This window comes from Lynx canadensis, chromosome D2 (assembly GCF_007474595.2).
Source record: "Lynx canadensis isolate LIC74 chromosome D2, mLynCan4.pri.v2, whole genome shotgun sequence".
NCBI classification, from domain to species: Eukaryota; Metazoa; Chordata; class Mammalia; order Carnivora; family Felidae; genus Lynx; species Lynx canadensis.
The window spans coordinates 31,021,444-31,032,255 of record NC_044313.2 but is presented as its reverse complement, the minus strand read 5'-3'; the positions used below and the strand labels follow the sequence as shown (position 1 = coordinate 31,032,255).

At 42.3% G+C, this 10,812-nt stretch overlaps 1 protein-coding gene across 2 annotated transcripts; it reads right to left on the bottom strand.

Moving 5' to 3' along the window:
• Positions 1 to 3,478: 3,478 nt before the first annotated feature.
• On the bottom strand, positions 3,479 to 10,750 carry EXOSC1 (exosome component 1). Of its 2 annotated transcripts, XM_030335343.1 has the most exons (8): positions 10,655 to 10,750; positions 10,434 to 10,549; positions 7,918 to 7,992; positions 6,608 to 6,696; positions 5,002 to 5,035; positions 4,426 to 4,476; positions 4,212 to 4,296; positions 3,479 to 3,879 (listed from the first exon to the last, which is right to left on the bottom strand). In XM_030335343.1, exons 1-8 carry the CDS (start codon positions 10,719 to 10,721, stop codon positions 3,773 to 3,775), a joined length of 624 nt encoding a protein of 207 aa, XP_030191203.1. In that variant the 5' UTR covers positions 10,722 to 10,750; the 3' UTR covers positions 3,479 to 3,772. The 2 variants fall into 2 exon arrangements, with proteins under 2 accessions (XP_030191203.1, XP_030191204.1); XM_030335344.1 differs by lacking the exons at positions 10,434 to 10,549; positions 10,655 to 10,750 and having other exon boundaries at positions 4,995 to 5,035.
• Positions 10,751 to 10,812: the final 62 nt, after the last annotated feature.

Genomic DNA, 10,812 nt, shown 5'->3' with positions numbered 1-10,812 from the left:
TAATTTTCTTTGAGGCTCTTCGCCCAAGTCAGACTGGAGCAGCTTAGATCAGAGTCCCTCTATATCCTGACATAGCAGTCTTCAGTCATTGACTAGAACTCTTGTGGCAGGAAAGTAACAGAAAACCAGCATTATTTATCATTACTACCAGAAGGCCAGCAACCACTGTACCTCTAAGACTGCTTACCCAGGGTAGCACATCATAATCACCCATGGAGCTGAAAGAAAAACCCAAACATCTGTTGTGGGTTCACCTCATGAGATTCCAAAGCAGAGCCAGGGTTCTGTTGTTTTTTAAGCTTTATAGGCAATTAAAAATTTTTAATTTTTTTTTAATGTATGTCTATTTTTGAGAGCGAGAGAGCGAGCGAATGGGGAAGGGGCAGAGAGACAGGGAGACACAAAATCCAAAGCAGGCTCCAAGCTCTGAGCTGTCAGCATGGAGCCCAATGCGGGGCTCAAACTCATGAACCATGAGATCATGGCCTGACCTAACCGACAGAGCCACCCAGGAGCCTGCCCCACTTCATAGACAATTCTGAGGTTCATCTAACCCAGGCTGAGAACCGCTATTCCAACACAGAGAAATTCTTGTCTCTAGAACCAATTTTAGATTAGTGAATATCACTAAACATCACTATTTAGGCATAGCTGTCAGCTATGAGAACACTCAAAAAAAATTTTTATGGTGCTTTTGCTATGTGTTAGTCACAATACCAGGTACTGAAGACTCAAAGACAGAATCCTGCCCTAAAACCTCAGGCTAGAAGGGGAGACAGGCTCATAAACTTAGCTGTGATACAATACAGTGGTCAACAGTGAGAAAACCTAACCTGCTCTGCGGCAGGTCAGAGGAGGCTATTACCCAACTGTTTCAAATGCTCTTCTTTAGGACACTATTACAGCATTTCTTTGTTTACTTATCACCTGTCTTCCCCCATTAGAATTTTTTTTTTAATGTTTACTTATTTTTGAGAGGGAGAAAAAGAAAGCATAAGCAGGGGAGGGGCAGAGAGAGAATTCAAAGCGGCTCCAGGCTTAACTGTCAGCATACTGCCCAACGTGGGGCTCATTCCAAGAACCACGAGATCATAACCTGAGCTGAAGACACTTAACTGACTGAGACATCTAGGCGCCCCCTACCCACGTCTAGAATCTAAGCTCTACAAGGAAAGGATTCTATCATGTTCACTGTTTTACCTCCTACTTCCTGAAACACTGGTGGGCAGAATAATTGCCTAACATATTTAAATGAATGATGTCCAACAAGCACTCATAATTAATGAACCAATGTCAATTTGGAGAGCCTCTAATCGCATGTGCAAGATCCTATTCAATATTTGGTAAAAGGAGGCATCAAGGTACAGGACAAAGATTAATGCTCTGCCACTTGGATGTCTGTGTGACTTAAGGCAAGTTAACTGATTTTTCTAAATCTCAGTTTACTTTTCTGTAAAGTGTGGACATAATTAGTACATGCCAGGGCTACTGGGAAGTTCAGAGATTAAATAAGTACAATGGCTAACACTGTAGAGAGAATCAACTGGTAGCATCTACCTGCAAGGTAATGTGGGTGAATCTAACCAAAATTTAAAATGTGCACATTCTTTGACCCAGTACGCTCCACTTTTAGGAATCTCTGTTGCCACAGAATCTTAGGCATGCACAAGGATGTATGGTATAGGGATTTTCTCTGCAACACTGCAAAAAAATCTATAAAGCTTAAAATATCCATCAGTAAGGGGACTAAACTATATCAAAATGTCTAGCATAAGGCCTAGAACTTAACAGATACTTTAGAAGGCGATCAAATCTATAATAGTAATATAATAACAACAATAGTGCCATGTACTGGAATTTCTGCATTTCTTCCTCACAATAACCCTATGAGATCATACCATTCCAGACAAGGAAACAGACTTTTAAAAGAAAGTAAACTTGCACTACTATCAATGTCAACATGCTGCTTATTTTAGTATACTGTAATTTGCACAATGTCACCATTAGGGGAAAATGGGCAAAGTGTACAAGGGATCTATCTGAATTGTTTCTTAAAACTGCATGTGGAGCTACATTGATCTCAATACTCTTTTCTAATTTAAAAAAACTGAACAGGGTCACTTGGGTAGCTCGGTTGGTTGGGCATCTGACTCTTGGTTTTGGCTCAGGTCATGAACTCACTCACGTTCGTGAGTTCGAGCCCTGCATCAGGCTCTGGGCTGGTGGTGCAGAGCCTGCTTGGGAATTCTCTGTCTCTCCCTCTCTCAAAAACAAACATTTAAAAAACCCAAAAAACAACCAAACAAACAACCTAACCTATTCTGGCTAGCAGCTAGAGGATACAAACCCAGTCGGGTTGATTCCAGAGTTCACCTGTAACCACTGTCACTACACACAGAAGATGTGTGCAGTGACAGATGCTCCTTGAAGAACATCTCAAGAATTGACATATCTTGAGATGCCTGGGTGGCTCGGTTGAGCATCTGACTCTTGGTTTCAGCTCAGGTCACGATCTCATGGTTTGTGAGACTGAGCCCCACAGTGGGCTCTGTGCTGACAGCTCAGAGTCTGCTTGAGAATCTCATTCTCTCTCTGCCCCTCCCCTGTTCGTGCTCTCTCTCTCTCTCAAACTAAATAAACTTAAAAAATATATAGATTAAAAAAAAATTGACATCTCTTCTTTCCTTCTATTCTCTCTGCAGCTTTTCCATGCTTAAACCCTCATCTCTTCCTTATCCCCAAACCTGCATGTTCATTCCTGCTTTTGCTCTCTGCTTAAGTTTTTCTGTCTGCCTTGCATATCTTCATTTCACTACCTCAGTTCTTCAATTCCTTTTACTTCACATTACAGATCTTTCCCTGGTCACCTCACGAAACAGTGCTCTGACCCTCTTTTCAATTCAGATTTAACGTTTCCTGGAGTACCCACTAATCAGTAATACTATATTCACCTAATTACTTTCAGAACTACTCACATGCACCCTGCATCACCACGTGTTCTATCATTTTCACTAAACCATAATCTCTCTAAACGAGGGGATGTTTATAAAGTGCTTGACTCGGTGCCTGGCACATAGGAAGTACTCAATAAGCAGAAGTGCTTAAAAGGAACATAAAAAACGCAAAAATGACTGGAGGTGAGGTTTTTCCAGAGTAAGCAAGCACTTGACACGTGTCAGTTAACAGTACAACGAGGCAAATCTCTGCTCTAAATGTCATGATGATTTTTATTTATTTAAAACTTTTTTTTTTTTTTTTTTTTAATTTGAGAGCAAGAATTTCAAGCAGGCTCTGAGCTGTCAGCACAGAGCTCAATGCAGGGCTCAAACTGACAAACTGGGAGACTATGACCTGAGCTGAAACCAAGAGTCAGATGCTTAACCGCCTGGGCCACCCAGGTGCCCCATGTCATGATGCTTTTTAGATTCCTTTCCCTACTCAAGACAACAGAAACCATAAATTCCTTTTAGTAAAAATGTTTTGTCACAGCAATAAATATGTATTTGTAAGACTGTCAGAAGAAACAGATTACTTCCAACATTATACAGTTCATTTGCTGGCACCTCCAAAAGAGAATCACTCAAGAGAATGAAATCCATTGCAAGGTTCATAAGAAAAATATTCTGACAGTAAAAGTTGCTGGCAGATTTTTCTACAGGTAGTTGTTGGTCAACCTGAGGTGTGTGAATAAAAACAATGACATCCTGATGTTGGGTTCATACACGTACTCTTAGAAACAGCTTACCCCTCCCGTGGGGTAAAATGTAGCTTCTTAGGTCTGCAAGAATTCAGGCTGTACTCGAGCCACTTTCCGGAATTCTTTAGTGTGAGTCTTAGGGCACTGCATCTCACACCAGCTAATGGGAACCATCTGGACACCTGGAAGGGAAGAGCTGGTGTTGGAGCTGGGACCCCTAATGTTTGCTTAAGACCCTTCCCTTTTCAGCTGGGTATGAACGGAAGTGTCACCAAGCTACCTAGTGAACCTCACCTCATACAGAAAAAGCCTGGTTTATTCCACTGACTAAGGCAGTGAGTCCCCCCTCAGGCCTTTCAATTATACAAGAATCATTCCAATCTCTGAGTAGTATCAACACTCATACTGCTGCCTAAATAATTAAAAAACAAGGGTAATGAAAGAAAACAGTGGACTGATCCCAAACCATTACTCTTAGGGAAAGGTAAGCATGTGGAAGAATGGACCAACTCACCCGATTCACTGTGGGCCACCACTACCCCAAGCTCATTTTCAGCAGTGGTCAGAAGGTAATTGGACTGTGCGTCACCCAGGGAGATCTAGTCATGTAACACTGGTTAAGGAAAATGACAGGTTTTAAGTCTTCCCTCCCACAGCCACTTGAGCTACTTTCCACTTCTACTTCTTGTTTGACAAAGGACCACAAGACTGCTAGGAATAAAGGATACCACTTTGGCTAGGACAATGTCACCTGGGCGGAAACTCTTATAAATCTCAACCTGTAAAGAAAGAACAGGAATGTTAAATGAAAGCTCTATATCAGATCCACATGAAACTATTAATCCCTCTAGTAAAGCCAGTCTACTTTTTAACCCCACAGGGTGGAAGTCATCATTAGTCAAGTCAATCAACAACTTTTATTGCTTCTACAGCATCATCACATAAATGAAAGATTTTTAATTCAGTAACCTGAGCAGGAATCTGACTAGGACAAAAGGTACTATAGTTGGCTCTGAAAGGATCCAGAGTAAGTCTGAGAGAATAACAGTGAATAAACACCTGGCTTCAAAGGCAAGGAGTAAACTAGTCCCTTCTGGTCAATAGAGCAACAAAAATCCTAGGGAGAGGAAAGGGACAGTGAATTCCACACTTTTCAGTAGGAAATAAATTCCCTGCATCTTTGGATCCACATTCCCACAGATGTTTGAAATTCACTAGAATAATTTAAGGACTGATATCCCTCAGACCATCAGAGGAAAAAAAAAAAAAAAAAACAACAAAAACAAACAGAACCAACCAACAACCTTGTCTTTTTCAGTAGCTCGGACATCTTCCTTGCTGTAAAAAATAATTAACAGAAAGATTAATTATCTATGAGAAAGATAAGAGAAAGAATTATCCTGCAAAATCCTAGTAGACAAAGAGCTACGAGAGTAGAGAGAACAAGTCATAACTGGAACCCAAATGCCACAAAGAGAAGCAGGGTAGAAGCATTCCCAGTCCTCACCCAGAGGAGAAAACCACATTCCCATTCTTGGGTCACACAGAACAGCTGTAGCAATACCTCTGACTAGAGAAAAGCAGATCAGATTTGGCAGGAAAGGATAAGGAACTTTGCTGCCTTAGGGGAGCTTGAACAGAAGCACTATAGAACCACATGGAATTCTGAGGGTGGCAAGAGCCTGAGAAGTTAAATTATCTAGCTCACAAGTATTGTTTGTCCTTTCTCAAAAAACCTGTAGGAAAAAAAACTACTATTTCACCCACTAACCATTTCTTTTTTTAAAAATTTTATTTTTAAGTGGGGTGCCTGGGTGGCTCAGTTGGTTAAGTGGCCAACTTCAGCTCAGGTCATGATCCCACAGTTCATGGGTTCGGGCCCTGCATCTGGCTCTGTGCTGACAGCTCAGAGCCTGGAGCCTGCTTCAGATTCTCTATCTCCCTCTCTGCCCCTCCCCCACTCCTGCTCTTTCTCTCTGTCTCTCTCAAAATTAAATAAACATTAAAAAAAAAAGAAAAAGATTTTATTTTTAAGTAATCTCTACACCCAGCATGGGGCTCAAACTCACAATGCTGACATGAAGACTTGCATGCTTTACTGAGCCAGCCACGTACCCCTTACCCACTAAGCTTTTTCATGTCTTACAATCCTTTAAAATGTATTAAATTCAAGAAAGGAAGAGATTTCCTAAAATGACTTCTACTTAGTTTCAATGTTTGTTTATTTTTTGAGAGACAGAGTGAGCAGGGGAGGGGCAGAGAGAGGGGGAGACACAGAATCTGAAGCAGGCTTCAGGCTCCGAGCTGTCAGCACAGAGCCTGATGTGGGGCTCGAAACCACAAACAGCAAGATCATATCCTGAGCCAAAGTTGGATGCTTAACCAATTGAGCCACCTAGGTACCCCCCTTCTACTTTGTTTCATATGAGTCATCCTGTACCACTAGTCTCTAGCTTAGCTCAATTCTTTTCATTTTAAAGCTCGATCTTGTGAGGGCACCTGGGTGGCTCAGTCAGTTAAGCATCTGACTTGTCCCAGGTCATGATCTTGTGGTTAGTGGGTTCGAGCCCTGCGTTGGGCTCTGTGCTGACAGCTCAGAGCCTGGAGCCTGCTTCAAATTCTGTGTATCCCTCTCTCTCCCTCTCTGCCTCTCTCTGCTCATGCTCTTTCTCTCTCTCTAAAATAAATAAACATTAAAAAAAAATTTAAAGCCCGATCTTGTTCGTATTTTCCTTTGTTTCCTAGTTCATACATTATAACATTTTCTTTGGACACTACCTGGAGAGAATCAAAGCACAAAGAGAGAGGCAGGTATAGAAACCATAATGGTTCCTAAAAATTCCAGTCTCCTGTTCTTTCCTATTTCATTCCAGGTGCTGTGGCAAATGTGAAGACACAAATACTTCTTACCGGATAGTTCCTCGAAAAGAGTTCTTAAGTGGTGTGGACCCCACATATAGGATGTGCACTTTGGCAAAGCGTGAATTGATGCTAGAGACCTGTGGAACAGAGAAAAGATCAGCATTAGGGTCTGTGCAGTTGTCAACTCAAGGAGGCAGCATGAAAGTAGGAATTAGGGTGATTTTAATCCAAGCAACCTTACTAATTACAGAATTTAAGATAAGTTGATTCTTACTTAACTCTGCATAAATGATACATATCTAGTGGAACGAGAGTCACTCTGGCCACCTAATAGAGTTACTGAGGGTGTCCAATGAAATGTGGAATAGGTCTTGAAAAACACAGAAGACTAACATAAATAGACACAGGGCATTATAGCAAATCTAGACCTTTAACAGATCTAATTAAGAGTCCTGTAGAGTGGACAGAAGTTAAGTGTACATTTCAGCTACTGCACAATATTTGGATCACTGCCTCTCCAGTTATTTTCAGAATAACACACAAATTTTATGCTGGAGAAATTTACAAGGAGTGCGACTAAGAGCTACAAGTTAACCTGCAGAAAGTGGGGATGGGCAGGGTGTATTGATGTATTTCAGTTACTGATCAGTACAGCATCAATTTTACTTCCCCTGAAACACTTTAAAAGACCTGAAATTTAACAGGAATGAGAGAGGATAAGGCCTTTTGCTTTGCTGCAGGAAAAGATCTCAGCTTCCAGATGTTAAAAAAAATAGGCCTCCTAGGGGCACCTGGGTGGCCAAGTCGGTTAGCATCTGACTTCGGCTCAGGTCATGATCTCGTAGTTTGTGAGTTTGAGCACCGCGTTGGGCTCTGTGCTGACAGCTCAGAGCCTGGAGCCTGCTTCAGATTGTGTCTCCCCCTCTCTCTTCCCCTCCCATGCTCATGCTCTGTCTCTGTTTCTCAATAATAAATAAACATTAAAAAAATTAATAAAAATAAAAGGCCTCCTTATTACCTTTTGGCACCTGTTTCCCAAACTGCATACTCAGGGAATCGGCTCAGTGAAAGAAGTATGCGTGCCTGAACTTGGCTGCCTTGATTATTATTCCAGAACTTTCTAGGCCAGTACAGTCCAGTAACACTGTGATGATAGCAGTGTTCTGTACTGGCCAATAGGGCAACTGTTAACTATATGCAGCTAGTGAGACTGAGGAAATGTATTTTTAATTTTAATTCATTTCAATTTACGTGGCCATATATGGCTAGTGGCTACCATATTAGATAGTGCAGTTCAATAAGATCATGATTTTACCACCGAACAGGTTTCCTAAGCAGGGAGGTTAAGACCAACTTACCTTACAGGTTACAATAGCCCCCACATCTGGTAGTAATTGGGATTCTGTTTCTCTCATCACAGAAATGACAGGAAGCTATAGAGAGAAGAATAAAATATGAGTATCCTGACTAGGCCTTGCATAAAGGTATTTGTGGCTTAAGAGTAATGTAGCAATGCCTTGGTCCACAGCTGAGGTCACGAGGGCAGATGGACTACAGACTTATTTGTGCCCAGAACAGACAGCCTTAGAAATTTTAGGCAATAGGAGGGTCAAGAAACCATTCTTCAAGGGAAGAATGCTGTTAGAGTGTATAGTCTAATAATTTCAGATCAATTCTAACAAGCTTTTTGGTGATTTTCTTGGAATATAACCAATTGTCTGGAATCATGGATAACTGGATTCTTTCCTCCAAAGTTATACTACTTCCTTCTCCTTCTCATTTTATTGTACTGGCTAGAATTTCCAAATAAATGTTATATAATAATGGCCATACTTGATTAATGCTATTTTAAGGAAATACTTGTAGTTTTCTCCTTGAGCATTGTATTGGCTGTTGCTGTAAGACAGATATTTTGAGCCTCATCTTTTATTAATCTCTCCCTTGTTCACTACGCTTCAGTTCCCTGGCCTTCTTTCAGTTTCACTAATTCATTAAATATCTTCTCATGTCAGGATTTCTATTCAACCTGTTTTTTTTTTTCTATCAAGACTGTGCTCTACCCACCCACCCAACTCTTTATTTATCCTTTAGATTCAGTTTAAATGTCACTTCTGCTGACTAGGGTGGATCTATTACATATTTTCATGATAACCTGTAATATTCTTTCATTGATTTTTTTTTTCTTAAAGTTTATTTATTTTTGAGAGACTGAGAGAGAGCATGAGCAGGGGAGGGGCAGAGACAGAGGGAAACACAGAACCTGAAGCAGGCTCCAGGCTCTGAGCTGTCAGCACAGAGCCCGACGCGGGGCGCGAACCCACCAACCATGGGATCGTGACTCGAGCTGAAGTCGGATGCCCAATCGACTGAGCCACCCAGGCACCCCTGTAATATTCTTTCAAAGCAGTCATCACCTATGTAGCCATACATTCATTTGAACATTTACTTGTTTACAATTTGTGTCTGTGCCCCTTGATAGCAGGGACCATGTGTATTTGGCTCATTACCATTTCTCTAGAGGTCAACACTGTGCCTGGCACATAAAAATGCTCAATAGATATCTATTCCTATGAAATGAACAAACTTGGAAATGTTAAAGGGGTGCCTGGGTGGCTGAGCTGGTTAAGGGTCTGACTCTTGATCTTGGCTCCCTCTCTCTCTGCCCCTCTCCCACTGACCTCTCTCTCTCAAAAATAAACATTAAAAAAATGTTAAAGACATTCTCAAAATTGATTGAATAAAAAGTCTCTCATTTTACATATGAGGAAGAATCTAAAAACCAGAGAGTTCAAGTTTCTAACCTAAAGCAGAACCAAGGTCTAGATAGTCAGTACCTAAGTGTTCTAATTCTGAATCCTCTTTCTACTATGCTACTGGTCTTTTTCTTTTAATGTTTATTTATTGATTTTTTTGAGAGAGACAGAAAGAACGTGTATGAGCCGGGGGAGGGGCAGAGAGAGAGGGAGAGAGAGAAATCCCAGCCAGGCTCTGTGCTGCCAGTTCAGAGCCCGATGGGGGGCTTGAACCCAGGAAATGTGAGATCATGACCTGAGCGGAAAACAAGGATCGATGCTCAACCAACTGAACCACCCAGGCGCCCCTGCTATGCCACCAGTCTTTAAGCTGCTCCCTCAAAGACTGTTTATCTGATGCTGGGCTAATCCTGGACGAGCCTCTGGAACTAGGCAGGAGAGTCTCAGGCATTCAACAAACATTACTGAGCATTTACCTTGTGCTAGGCACTAAAGTATGGTAGTGAGGCTTGCTTTCATGCAACTTAGAGTCCAGTGGGGAGCATGTAACTGGGTGTTTAATTATATGTAAAGATTAAGGCACGGAAGGACAGAAATTTAGTTCTTTGTTAAAGAGTTTAACGAAACAAAACAAAAGCTCACAAAACTCTTATCCTTGACTAGTGGGTCTAGGAGAGCTTCTCTGATAAAATGATGCCAGAGAGGCTATCTGAAGGATAGGTAGAAACGAAATAGGCTGAGATGAGCGTGTTCCAAACAGATGGCGTGCGTACAAAGGCTCTGTGGCAGGACAGAGCTTAGCCCATTAGTGACAGTAAAAGAAGCCAGTGTGACTAAACTGCAGAGAGTGAGGTAGGGATAAAGCGAAACGCAGCCGGAGAGGTAGGCGACCTTCGGACAAGATTCAGCTCACTGCGGGGCTGAGCGTGCCTCTGCTCGTCCCCTAACTTCCTTCTGTGAGTGTCAGCACTATAACCAAGCGAGACCAAGTGCCCAGCAGTGGAGACCTCAGCTTCAAGAGACCAGCTGTTCTACTGCCGGGGCACTAAAGACGCGCCCGCAAATCAAAAGAAGCCTAAAAGAAAGGAAGAGAAGGAGGAAATGGGAAGTTGCCCCTTTACCGCTCCGTTCTCGCTGCTCTTCGTCAGGCAGCCAGCAAGCGACGAAAAGATGTAGCCGTGTCGCGTGTAAGTGCCGCTGCCCGGGCTGCCCTCCTCCAAGTTACACAGACGTTCGCCTGAAGAAAAATGCTGCATCAGTGACGGGTGCCCAGAAGGTGTTAGCCATCCAGCCTTCCAGCCTCTGTCTCATCCAGAATTCGCTCTGGGCCCCGTACACTTACCCGGAATGCAGTACCTCACGGGTGGCGCCATGACTGCCACAGGAGGGAAACGAAGTCGACTTCTCATTGGCTAAAGTATAGGACTAGTTCTGCAGTAAAAAACGCGTCAATTGGTATGATTTGTCACGTGATCATCGGAGCCTCCGGGAAACTTTATT